Source organism: Alternaria infectoria (genome assembly GCF_024043175.1).
Source record: "Alternaria infectoria strain BMP 0036 chromosome Unknown scaffold_24, whole genome shotgun sequence".
NCBI lineage: Eukaryota > Fungi > Ascomycota > Dothideomycetes > Pleosporales > Pleosporaceae > Alternaria > Alternaria infectoria.
In genome coordinates this window covers 176,971-198,016 of record NW_026250713.1, presented here as the reverse complement: position 1 = coordinate 198,016, position 21,046 = coordinate 176,971, and the positions used below count along the sequence as shown (strand labels likewise).

At 52.5% G+C, this 21,046-nt stretch overlaps 8 protein-coding genes across 8 annotated transcripts; 2 read left to right on the top strand and 6 right to left on the bottom strand.

The window, feature by feature from the left end:
• Nucleotides 1-1,563: 1,563 nt before the first annotated feature.
• J4E92_009493 (uncharacterized protein) lies at nucleotides 1,564-2,346 on the bottom strand (the record flags this gene model as incomplete). The annotated part of the gene is made up of 1 exon (XM_051500839.1): nucleotides 1,564-2,346. The coding sequence occupies one exon, from the start codon at nucleotides 2,344-2,346 to the stop codon at nucleotides 1,564-1,566; it is 783 nt and encodes a 260-aa protein (XP_051348990.1).
• A 1,166-nt stretch (nucleotides 2,347-3,512) lies between these two features.
• J4E92_009492 (uncharacterized protein) lies at nucleotides 3,513-4,802 on the bottom strand (the record flags this gene model as incomplete). Its single annotated transcript, XM_051500838.1, has 1 exon — nucleotides 3,513-4,802. The coding sequence occupies one exon, from the start codon at nucleotides 4,800-4,802 to the stop codon at nucleotides 3,513-3,515; it is 1,290 nt and encodes a 429-aa protein (XP_051348989.1).
• Nucleotides 4,803-5,458: 656 nt separating this feature from the next.
• On the bottom strand, nucleotides 5,459-5,807 carry J4E92_009491 (uncharacterized protein; the record flags this gene model as incomplete). Its single annotated transcript, XM_051500837.1, has 2 exons — nucleotides 5,459-5,629; nucleotides 5,685-5,807. 2 exons carry the CDS (start codon nucleotides 5,805-5,807, stop codon nucleotides 5,459-5,461), a joined length of 294 nt encoding a protein of 97 aa, XP_051348988.1.
• A 1,647-nt stretch (nucleotides 5,808-7,454) lies between these two features.
• Nucleotides 7,455-8,800, top strand: J4E92_009490 (uncharacterized protein; the record flags this gene model as incomplete). The annotated part of the gene is made up of 6 exons (XM_051500836.1): nucleotides 7,455-7,485; nucleotides 7,534-7,553; nucleotides 7,606-7,692; nucleotides 7,739-7,834; nucleotides 7,887-8,514; nucleotides 8,571-8,800. The coding sequence occupies 6 exons, from the start codon at nucleotides 7,455-7,457 to the stop codon at nucleotides 8,798-8,800; spliced, it is 1,092 nt and encodes a 363-aa protein (XP_051348987.1).
• A 3,754-nt stretch (nucleotides 8,801-12,554) lies between these two features.
• J4E92_009489 (uncharacterized protein) lies at nucleotides 12,555-13,805 on the top strand (the record flags this gene model as incomplete). The annotated part of the gene is made up of 1 exon (XM_051500835.1): nucleotides 12,555-13,805. One exon carries the CDS (start codon nucleotides 12,555-12,557, stop codon nucleotides 13,803-13,805), a length of 1,251 nt encoding a protein of 416 aa, XP_051348986.1.
• Nucleotides 13,806-14,251: 446 nt separating this feature from the next.
• J4E92_009488 (uncharacterized protein) lies at nucleotides 14,252-14,527 on the bottom strand (the record flags this gene model as incomplete). Its single annotated transcript, XM_051500834.1, has 2 exons — nucleotides 14,252-14,355; nucleotides 14,404-14,527. The coding sequence occupies 2 exons, from the start codon at nucleotides 14,525-14,527 to the stop codon at nucleotides 14,252-14,254; spliced, it is 228 nt and encodes a 75-aa protein (XP_051348985.1).
• A 1,069-nt stretch (nucleotides 14,528-15,596) lies between these two features.
• On the bottom strand, nucleotides 15,597-18,126 carry J4E92_009487 (uncharacterized protein; the record flags this gene model as incomplete). The annotated part of the gene is made up of 2 exons (XM_051500833.1): nucleotides 15,597-17,246; nucleotides 17,296-18,126. 2 exons carry the CDS (start codon nucleotides 18,124-18,126, stop codon nucleotides 15,597-15,599), a joined length of 2,481 nt encoding a protein of 826 aa, XP_051348984.1.
• Nucleotides 18,127-18,418: 292 nt separating this feature from the next.
• Nucleotides 18,419-20,684, bottom strand: J4E92_009486 (uncharacterized protein; the record flags this gene model as incomplete). The annotated part of the gene is made up of 2 exons (XM_051500832.1): nucleotides 18,419-20,345; nucleotides 20,398-20,684. 2 exons carry the CDS (start codon nucleotides 20,682-20,684, stop codon nucleotides 18,419-18,421), a joined length of 2,214 nt encoding a protein of 737 aa, XP_051348983.1.
• Between the last annotated feature and the right edge of the window lie 362 nt (nucleotides 20,685-21,046).

Below are 21,046 nucleotides of genomic sequence, written 5' to 3'. Positions count from 1 at the left end.
CGACGACGTATGTCATGCTGCAGCTCCGCATTCCTTCAACTGGAAAAATTGTATAGACGATTACTGCACCAGAACCTGTAAGAACAATACATCTATTGGTGTGTTAGCGAGCACGCACGCTAGACAGGGAGAAGTGTACTGTAGCCTTTGCCAGTACAGCCTGGCGAACGTCTATCTCTACCGTCGAACTAAGTATACCAGTCTTTGTGCTATGAATTTCAGTATAGCCCCTTCGCTGGTACGAATGAACGGCGTGCTCAAGGTCAATGATCGACTCACATGGCTTCTTGCCGCAAGAGGTCATCTTTAACTGCAACACGGGTAGCAAGATGGCCGTTCTACTGAGTGATCTGATAGGAATCCTGTGGACTTTTGGGATTGCAGTCGAATGCCTACCTATGTCTAGACTATAATTATGTTCCGTCGATGCTCGTGCTCACGAAGCAGGAGTTTCGACATCTTCTCGTGCAGTCCGCACAGAATATCGATCAGTCGATCAACACATGCATCGTATTGAAGTTAGCACATGGTACCCCTGATTCTCTGACTTCCAGATGTCGCCAAGTACTTTTCGGTGAATTTTGTGATACTGTATTTATTGTAAAGATATGGTGAACTGGCTGCTGTCCCTTTCCGCGAGGCCATGTTTGCTGCCTTGGGTGTTTGTATGAGAACCACACCTCTCGATGCCTCGCTTGGGACGGCGTCTGATAGTCAAATTGTCCTCAACTAAACGATCTGTCGGATTGACGCCCTTTGGGCTACCCGGTGATCCCTTGCATGAACAGCGACAGTAAAGCGCATACCAGTACCCCTATCCAAAAAAAAGAGGCGGTTCTTGGACGAATAAGACAGACAACCACTTGACCGGAGGGGCGTATTCCATGGTGTTTGGAGCTTGTTGCATAACACTGCATGCACTATTTTCGACCACCAGCCGCATCCGCCCACGTTGATATGCAAGGCCGGTGTTCGTGTTTGCTTGTGGGAGGTTCCCGCTGTAACGGGCAGATATAGGCGAGTCTGCCTTGTGAGGCAGCCTTAGGCAAACTTCAGGCTTTCAGGCACTCATGCACGGAATTTACCCCTCCTTCGTGGGACGACGTTCACAAAGAGGGGTATTCAGGAATTTTGCTCTGATGTATAATTACTAGGTATTTGATTGCTCTGAAACTAGTAAGTGAAACTTACTGTCTTTGCCAGTCATAAACGTATGGAGAAGAGTGAAAAAGGAACAAGAAATGACCAGCTATCATCGACCTAAGAAGTCTCTAGCTGAACTTGGAGAACTGCATGCAAATACCCACCCAACCGCTTTATCCAATATAGAGCCATGCAGAACAGGGGGTATCGTCGTGCGTATGCAGAAGCGACCCGTAAAATGAGGATATCGAACCACCAACGCCCATGATGACACCACCTCCCAAAGCATACAGATAGCACCACCCAATCAACGCCTGAAATCATATCGTTAAACGTATCGAATTGATGGATTACGACGACCCCATCAACTGGTCCACCCGTGAAGCACACTGCGCCTTTGTAGAAACTAGCCGCGCCCCGCTATTTTTGATGTATTCCCTTAGAAGTATAGTCCCATCGGCGATTGATAGCTCCCATAGTGGCCTTGAGTATTCCTGTGCCGGTGAGCTCAGCGTTCCCGTCACCAGTGAAAGGCACCGTGTCGACAATGTCCCGAGGAACTCCCAAGCCCTGGCTCTGCGCTATTTTGATAAGGCCATCATCGAGTTGCATGAGATGCTCCCTCGCACCAGGTTCCTTGCCAACCTGGAAAAATTGGATGCCAAGTTGGTGTGGTTTTGCATCCTCATGGTCGAGCTTCCTGGCGGCGTTGATGATGGGAGTTTCAAGATCATCGGATGGCACACCATCAGTGATGACGATGATGTTCATGGGCTTGATACTATTGTCGAGCATGAATCGCTCGAGATAGGACTTGAGAATCTTGTTCAGGCGCTGACCGGTCGGTGTTGCACCCCTGGGACGCACTGTCTGAAAGATCTCGATGACGGTACTCGCCGATGTGACGTTCTTGTAAATGCTAGAATCGGGGTGGTTGAGGAAGTAGATGTCGATTCCGTCTGCATCACGCTTGGTGCAGATCGGTGCAATCACTTCAAGAGCCTTGCCAGTCTCCTTCCAAGAGCGGCCGGCCATGGATCCAGAATCATCGATGAGAAAGACTGTATCGAAGCTTCGAAGGAAGTCATAGGGATCGTCTTCTTCGATATCGGTAGTCGGGGCTGGGTATACTGCGGGGGCATTCTGAGCTGGGCCTGGTGTATACGCCGGCGGGGCATCGCGGTTAGAACTAAAGGGATTCATGCTTGAGCTGTCTGGCAAAAGGTCAGCTTCAGGAAGAGCAATCGTAAAGTGTATGTATTATGTGGGGTAGTGCTTACTGGGCCTTCGTGTAGCAGGTGACGCCGAGTCAAACGGGCCAGGGTATGAGAACGGTGCAAGGCCACTGTCGCGGGATGCAGAGTTTCTCTTGTTCACCGGTGCACCTGTAGGCGCATTACCAAGCATCTGTCCAGCGCCTTCTATGTCCCGTGGGCTATAGCTATTGGTCGACTTGGACGCCTTGCGTGTCGAAAAGGTCTTCTTCAATTTGCCAAACATACTTCCAGACTTTGGTGATAATGGGTAGTGTTGAATGCAGGGAGTGACAGCGTAGGATAGAGAGTTGGCGTTGTCGAAATACTGAACGGTGGCAAGTGAGACAGACATTGGAGCAGTGGCCAACGTTAAAGTGAGTCAGAGCAAACGGTAAGCACAGGTGAAAGCTGGTTTGCGCAGGTTACCAGTGTCCTGATGGAAGGGACGTGTTGTTCCATGGTTCAGGTGAATCTATATACTATTCACAACCCACAATGCGAAAAGTGTATATGCGCCTTGTGTGTGCCTTACGATCGGCCTTGGCCATCGATGGATTGGGAATGGAAGAAATATCCGGTAGTCGCGACCAGAAGCTGTGCTGTGCAGAAAGAAACTCAGGCTGATTGCTCAGCCACCATGGGTCCGAGGGTAGGCCCAATCACGCCTCTTGCATAGCCGAGCCAGCCTTTCACGAGTCGGCTCACAAGCATTTACCGTTCAAAGAACGAACCACGAGTAAAAGACTTGAGAATTTAAGGGTGCAATGAACCATTGCACTTAGTCCAAAGAACATGCGTCACAAGGGTGCAGGCACTGACTGGGTTAACAAAGCGGGTTAGACTTTCTCTATCCAGCGCCTCAAACGGGAGTATCCTTCCTTCCTTCCAGGATCTCGCGTGTTATTGAGGTCTCAAGGCAGACACAAAACCTCATATTCCTCTAGCTTTGCGATCCCTAGATTCTATGCGGCGCCTACAATATCGCGTGGCTACGGCACAGGATTCCTAGCAAAGATTCTGTCCTAGCGTCGAACACATGATCGAGGCGTTTTGAGACCATAGCTGTATGAGGCTCAAAGGTCTCAAAAGCTGCCTTGATGGTGTACTGTCTTCTTAATACACGTCCCTCGCTGTCCAGTCACGCTCCACAGCCATGAAAAGATCTCTGACCGCCACATGCCTGCTGAGACAGCTACTTGGTGTCCTCTGATGACTCTTACGCGCGACGGCAGTAGTAAGCGCCCGATTACCCGTTAAAGACTTTGGGTGAGCCCACATGACCGGTCGCTTGGCTAGCTGCCAGGCATACTCACTGCGGTGGTTGTTCCAACATTCCGCGCAGATTCCAATGTCGAGACTACCTGTATCGAGGCTGAGCTGATTTTGTATAAGGTCAAGAAGTGGGAGTATGCGTCCGCGCAGTCCGCAATGTCCGTGATTGCTATCGACCTGGTAATTGGAACACTGGCGAAGTGATGACAGAAGTCGATCGATGTCTCCAAGGTAGTACGTCGGCTCTGTATTATCGTAGATTTTGCCTTGCAACCGTACAGTATCGATCTTGGAGAAGAAGCGAACCATCTCTCCTAGCTGAAACGAGTCGCATTGTAGCGATGTATCGTACCAGAGCTTGCATTGGCGTTCGCCAGACGTGTACAGCTTGAGGAAGTGAGCCTGTACAGAGTTGATGGTCTCCAGTATGTACTCTCGTCTCTGTATCAGCTCGTCTTCGACGCCGTTTGGTATGTCCCACCACAAGGCTTTTGTGTGATCCTCCTCTGTCCCCGGTCGCCACTGGACCGAGTCGCGTATGATCAGATGCTTCGAGTACCGCGTTACCCACGATGGATGATCGAAGAGGAGACCGACGAAGAGCTTCTGCCGTATCCTTTCTTCCGTTTGCGCTGGGGCTGGCTTGCCTCTCGACCTGGCATCGATGAGCTGCAGGTATTTTTTCCTTTGTATGTGCTTCGACAAGCCCGCAACAGCATCGAATCGGTCGGCTACGACGGCGAGATTGGCGAGGTTGGCTATGGGCGGGTTCGTGACGGCAAGATCGAGGCCATGGATGGCGCGGAGGAAGTCTGCAACCAGGTTGCGGATCGAAGAGGCTTTGGCAACGGCTACACGACCGACGTTGACGATGGCTATGTGAGGAAGCACGTGGGCAGGCGCATCTGCAATCTTGCTATAGCTACTCAAGGCAAGTGCTTCCAAAGCGGCCGTCAGCCGCTGCCCTTCGTTGAAGCGGTCACTCAGCAGATTCTCAAAGTACCGCGAGTTCTGCTGCAGGGTCTTGGAGTCTACGCGATACGAGAAGCGCTGTCCGCCCTCTTCCTGGGCGACATCGAGGATGAGGTCGCCATCCGCCGCGATGACTAACGCATCCTCGTCGTCCGACATGGTTTAGGATTGGTGCTGTGAGGTCTCAAGGCGGATTTCCTCATGGGTAGGGCCAGAACATTATGACTCGATGGGATGGCAATTCGCTTTTCGTGTGTTGGGTGAGGAAGAAATTGGGAGAGAGTGAGGTCACAGCCCGCCCGCAGCTGAAGGCTGAGCGGCGGCCGCTGCGGAAACAGCCAATGAGCGGAGACTTGCCAGCTACGCCCAGTGGCGTTGGGCCGACAGCTAGGCGGCCTCTACACCACTTCACACCGCAAGCAGACCATCACCATCCATCGCCATTTGCACTGCCGCTGCTTAGCTAGAGTCCCTAAGCAGGCTATTCTCTCGTTGTGGCGCGAAAGCTTTGGAGCACGTGACCTACATCCCATGAGGTAAGATATCATCACACTGTCAATCATCATCAAGGCAAACTTGTAGTCAAAAGAAATGTTGATTTGAGCAACGTAACAACTCCACGCTGAATGCATATGCCGGGTATCCTATGCGAAATGGCCACTGATCTGACGCCCCCAAACCCATTACAAAAGAGATAGTAGCATGAGGAATACACCCCAGCCACACTGAGACCCAGTAACCGGAATCATGGTCCAACTGCCTCCGCGACGTGGTGGACCTTCGTGTGTTGGCAGCGGCCAGCCACTTGTGCTTGTCTAGCACTTTCGGGAAGGAAGCTTCATCCTCATCCACTCATCGCCGACAATGGCATGACCCACGCGTGACTCAAAGAACAGACGTTGCTTCTGTGCGCGTTGGACGTAGGTAAGACGACGCCTGTGTACCCTGCCCTTCTTGTCGCGTGTGTATTCGTACTTTTCTTCTCCCTGTACAGTCGTTAGTATGACGTTGTATCAAGACAAAGATTAGAGGGGCACTTACGATAAGGGCCCAGAGGGACTGCTCTTCCGGGTTCATGTTGCAGTGGTAGGCTGGCTTGGGAAGGGGCTTCTCGCCGCTGAGCCGGCTGTAGATGCTGTCGACACTGGAGCGGACGGACAACATGGTGAAGTGTGTAGTGGCTTTGAAGTGGGTCTCGAAGTGGTGGCTGGAACGCTCGCCGCGGACGGCTTGGGTGTACGTTACCGGACGAGCTCGAGGTCGTGGTTGTAGTTGAGGTATACAGGAGTGTGAAGTTGCAAAGGCATGAAGGAGGGACGGGTGAGTAGTTTTATGCGGGTGAGATTGTGCTGCACAGTGTTTGCAGCGCGAACCGTAGTTCGCTACGTTTGTTGAAAAAAAGCGGTGATTTTAATCGCGCAAATCGGTAAGCGGTACCGGCTTTGTGAGGACCGTGGACCACACGATGCAGCCAACACATGCGCAAGGGATTCGTGGGGATTATATGTGAGTCGGCCAGCAGTGGAACGGAAACAGGTAAGCCTGGGGGCATCATGGGACACCCACGGGGCTCCCAGGTTAGTTGCGCCAACCGCGATAGGCGGGCAGTGAGATGTTCCAAGCCGCATGCCCAGCGCGGCCAGTCCAAAACGCATCTCCAACACTCTGACCTAACCCAACCACGAAGCTGCCGATCGAGTACAGATTGCACAACCAGCGGCCAGAGATTGCATCACAATAGTGCGCTTATCTTGGCGCGTCCCGCTACGCAACGTCGTTGCGCGGCGCCCAGAAACGCGGAGGCTTGTCGCAAAAAAGCGGCGGGCTACGACGACTTATATAGAGGACCGCGCACTGAATGTGAGGCGCAAGAGAGGATCTTCATGTCCAAGACTCTTGGCTGTGATCTACAGGTGAGGATGCGTGTAACGTGGAGCCAGATCGGGGCTTGGAGCTTGCGTGTGGGAGAGAGATCTGCGGAGGCTGGCGCACGAAAGGTTAGAACGAAGCGCCATCCCGCGTTCATCACAGAGCCTCCACGACGCATCAGTTCGGCCTGCGGCCTCTTCCATCACCCTTTACCCCACGGAGTCATTGGTTCTAACTGGTATGGGATGATGGTTTAAACCTTACTGTCCCAATTCAACGTGTCGCTTACCCAAACAATCAGCTTCTAATCTCCCTGTCCTGCAGCGTCCAAAAGTAACCTCTCCCAAGATTGCATGGCACGTCGTGATCGGCTTCTGGCTGTCACACGCGGCTTCCAAAGGTTGGCGCTAGTGCTTCGTGGTGACAAGGAGTGATGTGACGGCAAGTGTTGACCCCTATCATACGCTTCCGTGCACTGTTGTACCTGGAGAACCATAGGGGCAAGCGCACTGCATATTAATGGCTCTTGGCACTCTTAATGAACTACGACGCGATAGTCGTTATACACACACTCGCTGGAAACGTCGCAAGCATCGAGACCATGCCCTTCCCCCTACCTTAGTGTTCTGTACATGCGCTGTTCGTATTACACATGGAAAGTCACGACTACAGAGTGACTTCTCAATCACCGAAACCGCTTGCGACATCGGAGTCCTTGCAAACGGGCTGAAAAGAGCATTCACTGTCCATGTTGCTGAAGCGTCAGGGCGTTGTAAATAATAGGCAGTCGTAGAGCGATGCTCGGCACAAGGCGGCCGACGTCGGAGGGGTTGCGATAGCGGGGCAGGGAATACTGCTTCGTGGGGTAGCTTCACGAATCTTTGGCAAATCCTCGAGAGCGCGCAACCCCCTTTGTTGGATTCCAAGCATACTCAACTCATCATGACTGCCCACAATATTGTTGTCCTTGCCGGTAAGCCACATTTCCAAGTCCGTACAGCTGTGCGCTAATTCCATACAGGTGACGGTGTCGGCCCAGAGGTAGCAGCAGCCTTCGCACTTTCCCAATGCGCCTACTGACGCACACATCCAGGTCGTCGCTGAGGCGATGAAGATCCTCAAAGTCATCCAAAAACATACCGACAACACCTTCAACTTCAAAGAGCACCTTTTTGGAGGAGTAAGTTTCAAGCTATGACGTATGGGACTTGTCTTACTAGTTCTAGTGTTCGATAGATGCACACAACAATCCTCTCACGGATGAAGCCCTCGAAGCTGCAAAGTCGGCCGACGCCATCATCCTCGGTGCTGTCGGCGGGCCGGTACGACTCTACAACTCCACACTCACCCGACGCCATCTGACAACTTGTATAGAAATGGGGAACCGGCAAGGTGCGCCCTGAGCAGGGAATCTTGAAACTACGCAAAGAACTCGGTACCTTCGGAAACCTGCGGCCGTGTTTCTTCGCCTCCGACTCGCTCATCGACGGCTCACCCCTAAAAGCCGACAACGTTCGTGGCGTAAAGTTCAACATCATCCGCGAGTTGACTGGCGGTATATACTTTGGCGAGCGAAAAGAAGATGAGGGTGATGGCAAGGCCATGGACACAGAGCCTTATAGCGTCGAGGAGATTGAGCGCGTCGTACGGTTAGCGGGTAGTCTCGCGTCTGTCGAGGACCCGCCTGTCCCGGTATGGAGTCTGGACAAGGCAAACGTTCTGGCGACATCGAGATTATGGCGGAAAACCTTTGAGCGCATCATGAAGGAAGAGTACCCACAACTCGAGTCCGGCACCCACCTCATCGACTCGGCGGCTATGCTTATGATCAAGAGCCCAAGGGCACTGAATGGTGTCGTGGTAACGAGCAACTTGTTCGGCGACATCATCAGCGACGAAGCCAGTGTCATCCCTGGAAGTCTTGGTCTGCTTCCAAGTGCCAGCTTAGGTGGCATCCCAGACGGCAAGACCAAGCTTAACGGAATCTACGAGCCTATCCACGGTACGTTTTTTTTTTGTTGGCGCGCCGCTGCATCTACGCTTGCTTACAATCAATAGGTTCCGCACCCGATATCGCGGGCAAAGGCGTCGTCAACCCTATCGCAATGATCCTGTCCCTCAGCATGATGTTCAAGTACTCTTTATGTCAACCAGAGCTTGCGCTGAAGATCGATGAGGCCACCAAGATTGCCATCGACAACGGCATCCGAACACGCGATATCGGCGGAAAGTCAAGTACGGCCGAAGTCGGTGATGCGATCGCTGCGGAGCTAGAGAAACTTCTTTAGAAGTAGATTGGCCGCGAACAATATACCTCAATAAGCGTTAAGCGTGGACAATAGATCAGTGCATACGACCTCAACTAGCAACACGGAGAGGAGACACGTCTCGCTTCAATTCGGAGTGTTCACTCTTGTCATACATGTCAGGTCAAGCTCAAGATCTAGTATGTTTGAAAACACCAGGAGCAGTGACATTTTGCGGATCATGTCCGGGAGGGGTCCTCTTCGCGCTTCGAAATGTCTTTGCTGTTTTTTTGTGAACCCGAAGAATATCATATTTCAGCACAAGTTTACCATCGAGCTCATTGATGTGCGTCAGGATAACAAGATCGTTGTTCGTGGAAGACATGTCGTTGTCGGCACACAAGAAGGGATTGCCGATTACGTCCTTAGCGACGGCTTACTATTTACAGGGTAGCAGAGCATAAGTCGACGTTCATTAGCCGGCAAATCAACGTTGTGAAGCTGCTGGGCACATTGAAGTAAGTCAATGTCGAGCAAAAGTGCTCGTATACCAGTGTTACCAGCTGTCAATATCATCTTGTTCTATTGACTTGCCAAAATTGATCTTCCAAGCAGCAGTACCGAAGCAATACGTCCAGTGGTACGATATACATCATCTCTCAAACGTTCAATGTGGACAGATAAGCAGCTGAGAAGATGGATGCGTGAAAGCAATGGAGGGTGTCATCCTACACCTGTCTCTATCTCGGCCAGCGGAACTTCAGCCTTGAGTACGAAAGAGAAGACTTAGTCATCCTTGTGTACGCCTGTCTCATCCGTGCGCTGAACAGTATATACATTCAAGTATCCTACATTCCGATCGCCGAGTACGTGAACTCGTAGGATACAATTTAGCGACATATCAGTCTATCACTGCACAGCTGGACACAGCCTTCACTTAAGACAAGTATGCAGAGTGGGGGACTGGGTTCAATCATGTGCAGTAAAGCGCAGTAATTCCAGGTTTGAGATATGCAAGGTAACGACGCACGGGTTCATATCCGCTCTCTTCATCATTCTGCATCATATTCATAACGGCGTATACTGCAAAGAGTATGTTAGTCTGGACAAAACGACTCAGTTGCCGGATTTTAGACGGCCTATGCTGCACCTCAGAGAATAGGCTGCAGACTATGCCTCATTGCTTGGGACCGGAGGGTAAGACCATGAGATGGTGGGTGGGGAGGAGGAAAGCTGAGTGGTGGAAGTTCAGTGCTTGTGGATTTCATGGTCTGCCGAAGGAACTGAAACATATCACCTCAGCCGAGGCGCAATCAGTCACATGTTTCTTCGCGATTATTTTCTTGTATAGGTTTTGTGGCTCATTGGTACTCTACCTTGGTATCAGGGTGGAGGGTGATCTCGGACACACGGGTACCTAGTGGGTGGGACAGGCCTTAGGAATCTGGAACAGAGTGCTACGACAAAGCAGGCACACGCGACCTGACAAGCTGCAACGCTAAGGATACAACGGTGCCTTTTAATTCGAATGATGTGCTGCCAACGGTCGTGCGTATTCCCCAGCGGCTAGAAGTACTGGATACCGATGGGAGGGATGTTTTGCTATGCTTTTTTGAAAGAAGTCTCTAAATCGAGGGAAAATCCGACGCCAGGGTCTTCGAGATAGTGAAACCGACACAGTAAATTTTACATATTTTGTGTGGTTTGCTTCTCATGCAAGAGTGCAGCACACCTCTCGAGATGTTGAAGTACTGGGCAGAGCAGGTCCCTGAGTCTGTGGGCAGGATCACGGTGTTACGGATTTCGTGGGCGTCATAGCTGCGAGGCGCATCACAGTCAGTTGTAAGATTTGCTTTTTTACTTCAACGGCTTTACGGTATGTCATTGGCTCACACCAGATTCCAGGGCATCCCACAAACGCCCCGGTAGACAAGTCGAGTATAAAAAGTGGGCTCTAGTGAAGAGGTGTCCCGGGGGACCCGGGGAAGCGAGACAAGGAACATCTCGCCTGTCACTCACACTGGCGGCCCGCGATAGGTATCCGTGCAGATATCACTCTCCAATCGATAAGTTAGGTGGTGTCGAGGTGAAACACTCGGGCGGCTCGGGTTGGTGGAACTCGTTAGCTGTCCCACCAGGCGCTTCAAGGCAAGTCTGTGTTTGTCAGCCTGGGCCATGGAATGGCTGGTCTAAAATGGCGCGGGATTCTGCAATATCAGAAGTCTGGCTGAGATTGACGGGGTAGGTAATTTAGGAGCTGGGATGCTACAAACGGTTTTCTCGGGTCATGGGTGTTTCCAGTGAAATGGAACCAGGATGCTGTCAAATATACCGTATGATGATGCCACCCAGGCACGTCTTTTCTGTCACAGTTGACGATGACGCCCGGTTTGAGGCCACGGCGAGGAGAGCCGATGCCATGGTAGCGGCCAAGCAAGCGGCGTTCTCCTGAAAGTCCTCGTGGAACCTGCCAGAGTCTTGACATTATTCAGGAGACCCTCCTCGTATTACGCTGCGTCCAACAAAACTGAATTTGGAAGTCGTGCCTAGATGCCGCCTTCGATGCCCAGTGCCGATATTCCCGAGGCTGTATAACCAGTTCTGGTGCGGACGGATGCTTGGAAGCGTGTCACCAAGCTCCCCTGCAGCCTGCTGTGGGTACACGATGACACCCGGCCGGTTGAAATGGTGAAAAGCTAGACTCAGGTATAACAGTTGCGAAAGGCGGCAGGCGTCGCATGACGGCAGCCGCAGCCCGCTTCGACGGCATCTTGTGGCAAATTGTGTCGCGCAGCGCTGCATTTGTTGACGACCATGTATACAGCATCGGAGCCCGTAACGGAGAACAATCACAGAATGGGAAAGACAACACTACAGTGAAAGCAAATATCGGCAAGGATTATCACGCGCACGTGGTTAGATGAAGCGAGCGATCTTATCGATATGACTTGATGTCGTGCCGATGCATTCCCTGCACGTCAGCCCGAGAACCGAAGAATTCTGAAGATCTCTGATGGTGAAACAAGGGCCCTCGGGTTCTTTGCTAATCATCACAAGATGGAGTTTAAACAGCAGGCAGAATCTCGTATGTGATTCCCCCGCCCTAACGACCTTGGCAGAAACAAGCGCCGTTGCTACGCTCGAAAAAGCAAGACGTGAAACCAAGTCCGAAGCTCGTCAGCCAGGAACAGACAAAACACCTTTGCGGTGCTGAACGGAGCTGCTCCGAAACCCCACAGACTCCCGCGCTTCGCTGTTTCGAAACAGTAAGGCCAACTTCGTATCCGCACGCACGCGAGCTGGCCTTACGCACATTGGCCGCGGCCTGGTCAGGAGATGCCACTGCTGAGCAAATTCGACTAGCATGCTGGTCCCGCAACGGCCTCGAGGCGCTTGAGAGTGACCGTGCTAAACGGGAACGTAGACGAGCCCGACGGTAGTCTTGGTCAGTCGTCAGCAGATGATATAAAGGATGAAAGCCGCCCGATGTGGAAGAGGCCATCACTTCCAGTGACACACAGTCCCTCCTGACAAGCTAGCCTTCGTCGTCATTCATTCTACACTTCACTCTTTTGCATTCGAAAACGCTGGGTCGTCTTTTTCTTATTCACTGGACTTTTTTGTTGCTAAATAGGAAATACTTCTATACACTCCCTGTATTCACAGTGGAACATTGTCAACAGACCACCGTTGTGGAGCCACCAGCACTTGAAGTCTAGAAATTCTTCATTTGATAACCCCCCAAAAGTCACACTCTACGTACACGGTCTTTACGAATCCACCAACAAACTCAACCATGTACACAAACATATTTTCTGTTCTCGCCCTGGCTGGCGCTGCTCAGGCCCATATGTCCATGTACTACCCAGCTCCTCTAGGAGGCGCTCCTTCCATCAACCCACAATCTACGGAGCTAGATCCACAGTTCAACTATCCGCTTGGCTGCTGCGGCCCCGATGGCGGTGACAGCAAGCCCTCTCCTGGCCTTTGCCGTGGCCATCTCGACAAGTTCGACACCGAGGATGCCACTGTTACCTGGCAGCCTGGTCAAGACGCCTACTTCCAACTCACCGACTACGACTACGACCCCGAGGCACCTGGCGGCACCCACTACGGAGGCTCTTGCCAGGTTGGCTTCTCCACCGACAAGGGAAAGACATGGAAGATGGCCGCCTCATACCACGGCGCTTGCCCGCATGCCACCGAGGATGGATCTCCCGAGGCCCAGACCTTCGACTTCAAAGTCCCCACCAACATGCCAGAAGGCGATGCCATCTTCATCTGGGTCTGGCTCAACCGTGAGCACGAGGCCTTCGAGAACTGTGCCAAGGTCCACATCGGTGGATCCGGTTCCGGCTCTGGCTCTGGCGATACCAGTGAGCCCAGTGAACCATCACAGTCTGCAACTCAGCCCGAACAACCCGCTTACTCCGAGACTGAGCCCGAAGAGACTCCCGAGCCAACCTACGCACAGCCTGAGGCACCTGCTGAGGACGAAGAGGAAGAAGATGATGGTGAGCGATACGAGCAGCCACCGGCCCCTACTCCTGTTGAGAACGGCCCACCGGCTGTTGTCGTTACCACCGTTGTAGCGACCACCATCTACGAGCAATACCAGGCTACAGAGACACCCACAGCCGAGCAGAGCGACAACTCTGATCGTGGTCACTGGTGGAACCGTCCTCACAAGGAGGTCAAGGCGAACACCCGCCGCTATGCAGTAGACGGTTCGAGCTGTGAGTGCCGCCGCGACGAGCTTACTCTCGCAGCCCGTTGCGCTTGCGATTCTGCCAACAAGGCCATTGAACGCAAGGCTCTGCGCATGCATCGCCGTACTTTCTACAAGCGTGTCGATGCTTGCGACTGGAACTCTGCTCCTGCCATGGAGGTCTCGTACTATACTCCCGATGCCAACTGCGCACCCGGTGCCAAGGACCGCATGCCGGAGAGCGACACTTTCGAGCTAGGCTGGGACGTTAACTGCGGTGTCGTCGAGGGCCAGAGCGAGTATGAGATCAAGATGATGAGCTGCGACATGTACGGTTAGGTGTGTCTGTTTAAGTCCATATTTCCTCATACCTTATCTTTCACTTCTTCGCTTTCGTTCATCATGTTCCTGAACGCTGGGATACGTTTTACTTCTTCTTAAAGCACAGTGGGGATCACCCTATGCTTCCAAACTTTTACACACTAGATTCGGGATGGATTGGCGTTTTCGTCACACATGGGAGGCTTCACGACGTTCACGCACATAACTTATGACGGTTGGGCTGCGTCAGAGCCTGAAGGGACACATTGTAGAGCACTGGCAATACTGCAAACAATTGATCACTTTCGCAACTAAACAGACTTCACATTTATGAATTCGTGCACTGATACTTATTACAATTACTTCATTGGCGACTACTCAAGGTTCCACAGTCATCCTCTTGGGTGCAAACCAGGAGAAATATCATTGCTACACTCGTGCCAGATTGAGGGACAGAGGAGCATCTAAGACGACTGTCCACCCTTCCTGCCGGCCTCCTTAGCCTTCTCACTGCTGGGCTCGAAACTGCCAGATGAGGCCTTGCCACCCATAGAGGCGATGTCGTGTTCTGTAGTCATGTCAATCCTAGCTATTTAGTATACAAATGTACACTTACGCTTGTCAGCATCCATAGATGCGAAACCGCCGCTATGGGAGTGCTCTCCACCTTTCTGTGCTGCGGCCTTGACTTCGTCCTTGGGACGGTTCGCAAAGTTTCCGGGGTTGTCGTTACCAGACATTGCTTGGTTTGTGCGAGTGGGTTGAGACAGGTATTTATGTGTGATAAGGTCGATAGTCGTCTCGGATTAGAAAGATGCTGATGTGCTCATCAGTAACCTATCGACTGAGCACTTTATATGCCAAGGTCTCCAGGTCAGGATCGTATATATGTCGTCAGTGCTCCGTCACAACAATTCGCATATTACTATGATGAAATTGCATCTTTGTTCGACGGCTACATCACACGTAGCCCAGACATCCAGCTACATGCAATTTACCCGCATCCACATAGTTGCGTACAACGCGGTGCTTAGCCTCGGCTATGTCATGACGGTAGTAAATGACATAAGAAAAAGCCTCTCGCGGTACTCAATGTCGTAGTGGAGAGGCTGACGACATGACGTGACCATTTCGTTAGTCGCTAGCACGGACGCGTCTCAAGGATCGCGTTGATGATCGATTATCGGATCATGGTGGACGCTTTGGATGGAGTGTAGACAAGCAAATGGTCGCAGGTATATTTGTACTATGTAGATGTAAGTGTCATGAGATTAGGATGATAGTCCTGAGCAACTCGTGTGATGTGCGCTAGGCCGATTCCGATGTGTCACGTGACAGCGCGAAAGCGCGCAAAAGGTTAGATACATCTAAATAGGGCGATACTCCTAGGTGGAACAAGCCAATACACTTCCTTGAGGGGAATGCTGAGGTTTATGGGAACTGGAGAGCGGATGAGACATGAGCATGGCTGGTGAGAGCATAGACTGGTGGGAAGATTCGATTGCACACACCTGCGTGGTATGACCACGAGTTCGCGCTCCAACGTATTTGAGAAACACAATAAATACATTTCAACATGGATAGCGGGCAACAATAGACACGAAAGAGCTTGACTGATGAGTCCCAAACAACGCCAGCGTCCAAGTCATCATCGTAACCAAGTGACTCCAATATACACCGCCGGAAATACACCCTCTTGACCCCATATTTTCATTGGGATCTCCATATACCCAAGTCTGATCCCAACCTCGCGACCGGTACCTCGTATCCAAGACCCTTCATAGCACGTACAATAGGAGGCCAGGTATTCTATTCCTGTGTCTTTCCCCCACCCATGCGCTCGATGTTGGACAGTAACCTGCTCTTCCCACCACTTTGACTCCGGTTTAAACCGGGAGCACCTTGGAACTTAAGGCCACCTGGTGCGCGAAGTCCTGATGGTTTAGCGATTCCACTGCCGGTGCGCTCGTTCATGGCACCTAGACGGTCACCCATCGCACTGCCGGGACGTCCACCGCCCAGTGCGGATCCGGGGCGTGAGGCACCGGGGCCACCGGCCAGGAAACCCGTGTTGCGCATTGCTTGCTGAGGCGGCGCTTGTTGTTGGGGGGCAGCAGGTGGTGCGGAAGCCATTTGTGAGCGGCGAAGGTCTTCTTGTTGCATCTCTTCCATCTTTTCTCCACACATGGAGAGCATCTGTTCGGCGGCCGCTACGAGCTCGCCTTTCTCGATGCGCTCAGCTTCAAGGTCTTCAACAAGGGTATCGTGGGATCTGCGAAGAGACTGAAGTTCCGACTGAAGCCCGGCGAGTCTAGCCTTGAGGTTCTCAATTTCAGCTCTCTGCGCTTCTAGCATCTGAGCGTCTTCGGCGTTTCGTGTGGTCTTTGAGGGAGACGCTCCTTGGCTCTCGTCCCTGGAGTCATGCTGGCCTGGATTGATCCTACTGAAAGTGTTGTCACGCTTCTTCTCTGCGTCTTCCACTTGCCCTTCGAGACTAGCAATCTGCGCCCGAAGCTCTTTGCATTTTTCGTCGGCCTTCTTCTGGTAATTGTCCTTGAGGGCTTTGATCTTCTTCTCGTGTTTAGCCTTATAGGCTGTGTGCAGGTCGCGTGCAATCTCATTGACCTTCTCGGCAATAGCAGATTGGCATTCAAGTTCTGAGTAAACCTTCTTGTTCTCATCGCCGTCATCGTTGTTGATGAAAGTCGTCATGTCGACGTTCTTGCTTTCAGCCTCGATGACCTTGGTTTCAAGCTCAGACGAGCGGCTCTCTGCATCATCAGCACGCTTCTCTGCATCGGCCAACCTCGCTAGGAGATCTTCGCGCTCAGCGTCGTTGCGTGCCATCTCAGCCTGGACGTCCTGCAGCAGTTTCTGGACCTCTTCGCCTTTTGATTTCCAGTCAACCATTTGTGTCTCTGCATATTCGCGAGCTGAGCGTTCGTCACGGACGGTCTCTTGGGCTTCGCCAACTCGGCGTTCAGCATCGGCGATAGCTTTGGAAAGAGCGTCGATCTCAGCCTCTTTTCCAGACAAGCTGGCGGTGAGAGACGACACCTGAGACTGAAACTGGGACTTTACAGACTCAAGCTCGCGGATGGTGACAGTAGGTAGCGATCGTGGTGTAGGCGGTGGAGGCAGCTCAAAATCCAACAAATTCAACATTTGGCTTCTCTGGCTTGGTGTTGCAGGTACTTGCGATCCACCCTTGGCCGGCGATCGCTGGTCTCGGTAATAGGAGCGGAGATTTGGCTCTGTAATAGACTTGCTAGGCGAATTGCGCCCGCGTCCGGGTGACGCACGGCGGGATGAAGAGAAGGATTCAATCTGGGCGGTAAAGTCCAAGAGTAAATTTGTGGTATCGTTATCGTTATACGCGCGCCGTGGCGTGGGACTGGGAGTGCGTTTGGAGCGGCGGACCGTAGAGGGTGTCATTTGAGGGCGAGCGCGAGGTGTAGCCTTTCAAACTGTTAGTATGCTACGTGAGATCAACAGCACATGGACTTACATCTGGCATGCCGCTCTTTGTTGGGCTCTGTTTCAGGGATGCGAATTTCGTCATATCGATCCCCGGCATCTCTGAGAAGTTGCTGAAGCAGGTATCATCGATGTCCAAGGATGTTGGCTCTGGCCCGTCTGGATTGAAGTCTGTGTTGTCCATGCTCAGATCAATCTCAAATTCATGGCCCCGAGATGTTCGCTTTCTGGGTGTCTCGCGAGTTTTAAAGTTGCTATCCTCCATGAACTTCATCGCGGTAGTCAAGCCCTCGTTGTCGCGGAGCGGAGACTCTTGGTGAGAAGAGGCCGGTCGCTTTGACGGTGTGACCGATGTTTGCCGCTGATGTGTATGGGTTGGCTTGCGCTGGACCGTTTCGGGCGAAGGTACGCGTGACGATTTCGAGGGCGATTGGCTTTTGTAGGAGTGGCTACTCATTGCGGACCCGCGTCGCTCGGTAGTAATCTCCTTGATGGGCGAGATGTTCTTCTGGGGAGTCTGTCGATCCGCACTGCCAGTTTTGAGTGCCGGTTCTTCAAAGTCGTCCATCAAATTCTTTGCTGGCAGCGTCTTCATTGGGCTTGTGCGCTCCTTCAACCCAAATTTCTTCTCCGGAGACACTCTGAAAGCGGATTGGGGCACGCTGTCCTCAAAGTCTATTAGCGGCTTCACCGGTGTGGCTGCTGCTCCAGGGGCAATGTTCTCCTGGTCTTGGACTCCGATGTGTTCGACGAAAGGCGACGAGGGCGGATCGTTGTACGCCATATCAATATCGTCGACGATGATGTTGTCAGAGTAAGTATTGAGCTTCTCGGGCGAAAGATTCGACATTGGTTCCGCCATGTTTGCGATTCGGGAAATGCGGTGTCTGGTGTTCGCCGGAGCGCGCAATTGTGTGTTGTGGTTGCTTGTTTACAGTCCGTGCGCGCTGGTTGCCCCTTCCCCATCCGGTATCCCCCGTTTTGGCCGAACCCCAACCACCATCTGCGGCGCAGTATGTATGTTGCAAGTACCGTCATCGCGAAACAACAGGACGTTACATTATGCTACTCAAATCCACACAGACAAATCTATTACCAAAGCTTCGTGTCTTGCATGTTGATGCACGTCATTGCAACCAAATATGTGATGTATTTCAGTAGTTAATTGCTCCTCGTAATGCACCCGCCAATCTTTGATACTCTTTCAACAGCTCGTCAACCTCCTTTAACTTCAACTCCTGGGCATCTTTGGCTTCCAGAAAGCGCTTCGCTGGTGGTGTGGTCTTCTTTAGTTGCTCCAAAGCCGCGATCGCTCTTGCACCCTTTTCATCTACTGGTGGCAACTCGTTCGTGGCTGTACGACTGAGTGGTTCTGGGGAAGGCGATGCTTTCGCTTGTTCCTGGCCCGCTGAGGGGAGAACAGGTGTGCTATTATTACTTACAGCGCGCGCAAAGCGAGGCAGTACATTCATGCTGGGAAAGCGGTTTAAGGGGTTGAAGTTGTTGCCCATATTGCGCAGAGAATCCACCGCGGAGGTGTTGCTCGGTGTTGGAGGATCTGCCTTGATCGGAGCTGGCGACGGTATCTTCTCCTCTACGCTCTGGCCTGGGGCGAATGCAACGCGCCGCCCACTGTTGCTACCGCCGGACTTGGTAGAATCGACGCTGCGATCTCTGATCTGCCTCCTACCAGCAAAGAGATCAGCCATTTTGGCATCGAGTCCTCTGCTAATTGGAGCCTCTGTTGGCTCATCACCCTGCACTGAACTTGCTGCACTGATACTCAAGCTGTCTTCATCGCGCTCTGCGCGAGTTGGGGAGCTCACGAGCTTCCTTGCATCTTCCAGTGTCTTGGGAAGTACTGGCTGTTCTTGCACAGGGCCATCGGGATTCTTCTCCTTTAGACCACCAAAGAAGAATTTGAAGCTGGTGTCCAAGGTGTTGTTGATTCTCCCAAGTGCCTGGTCAGCAGAGTCAAGAATCGAGTCCCGAACGGCATCAGAGGCAGCCTCGATCTTGTTGGTCTGTGTTTGAATAAGGTTACTCAAGCGACGCTGAGCTTTAGTGGTCGTTGGGCTGGAGGGTTCTTTGGGAATTGTCTTGGAGATGGGCGTGGCTGGGGTCTGTATGAGATCTGGCGCATCCGAAAGTCCAAGAGACATTGGGGTGATCTCGGATTTGGGAGTTGAAGGTCTGGAATCTGGTTTTGCGGGAGTGACTTCGTCGGCGCGCAACGAAGAAAGATCGACGGTTTCCAGGAATGAGATGGCTGCCTCGAGATTAACCAAGCAATATGCAGTTTCACCATCCATGCGAGTTGAACCGCGGAAACGATGGATGAAGTTTAGATCGCTAATTACGTTCAAGTTGACGGGTGGCATAGTAATGAGGGCGTAAATGAGGGTTGGCAGGATTTCATCAGCAGACGAGGTCGAAGGGAATATCTTGGACAGAGCTTCGACAATGGACTTGTGTGCAGCAGTCAAATGTTGGACCTTGCCCAGCGGGTACTTCTCCTCATTCATCTTCAGGATGTCTTCGCGTGCTGCAGATAGGTACTCGCGAATCTCGGGCTCCTTCTCCTTGGCTTTCTGGCGCTCTTCCTCGGTCAACTCCTCGCCAGTCATCAGGAGTTCCTTTAGACCAATGCCGACGAGGGAGAGAGCAGCTGTGCGTGATCTGAGTTTATGATCCCTTTCCTCGTCATCAGTACTCCTGTGCCGCCATATCCTCTGGTAGACCTTCTCGCATACGGCGCGCTCGACGGCCTCTTCTAGTGCGAACCGCTTGAGCTCGAGCGACCTGCGCGCTTTCTTGCGGTCGGCCATTTCAGTGGCACTGAGCATTTGTTGTTCCCCTGACGGGTCGCTACCCTTTCTTATCGACGATGGCTTGCTCGACGAAGCCGACGCTTTCTTCGCATTCGCGACATAGTTGTCGCTCGTTAGGCGAGCAGAGAGAGTGGCTATGTGTGTGCTTATCTTCGCGGAGGCGCGTCCGTAGAAGTCTTGGAAGAGGTCGGCGAGAGCTTCGGCGGACAGAGGGGTGGGATGCACTTTGGCTGTGAGGGATTCGAGGAATCTAAGGGTGTTACTATCAGAGGACGACGCATGCTATGGGCAGCAGAAGGTACCTCTCGGTCAAGCTACGGATCTCGATAGGCAGCTCCTCGAAAGTGTCGGGCACTTTGGTCTCTTCGCTGTCTTCGTGCTCGTCCTCGTCTTCCTTCTTTGCAAACACGTCGCCGTCGGGGTTCTCGTCTTCCTCGGGCACCATGGCAGCCTTGAGCGGATCGAGCATGTCTGACGCATTCGGTCCTTGCAGCGTATTCGCTCGGCTGCGCGAGAGGGGGCTCTTGGGGGCAGAGTCGAGGCGCGTGAAGGAGCGTGAGGGATGCAGGTTTCTAGGCCGGTCGGCCATGGTGTTATTGCTGCAGAGGGTCTAATGGAAATCTAAAAGTGTCGTGTGCCTGCATTGGAAGGATGCTGCTGTGAAACGGTGCGTGAACGGAGCGCATGCGTTCACGTCATGCGGCAGCACGGCACTTCCGAGGGAACCGAAAGTCGCGGGTGAGCACTTGAGCAATGTGTTGAACGATTGTGCTTACTAGCGGGTGACGGAAGCGGGCGACAGGGCGAAGAGGCGCCGTCTTGGTGGTGATGGAGCTATGGGGGAGCTCCCCGCACGGCGCGCACGTGAAAAGGAGCTGGGCGGGCCTGGGGTCAAGTGAACCATCGATCGTCATCGATGTCCGACGGAGGCAGCCATCTCAGTTGGCGCCT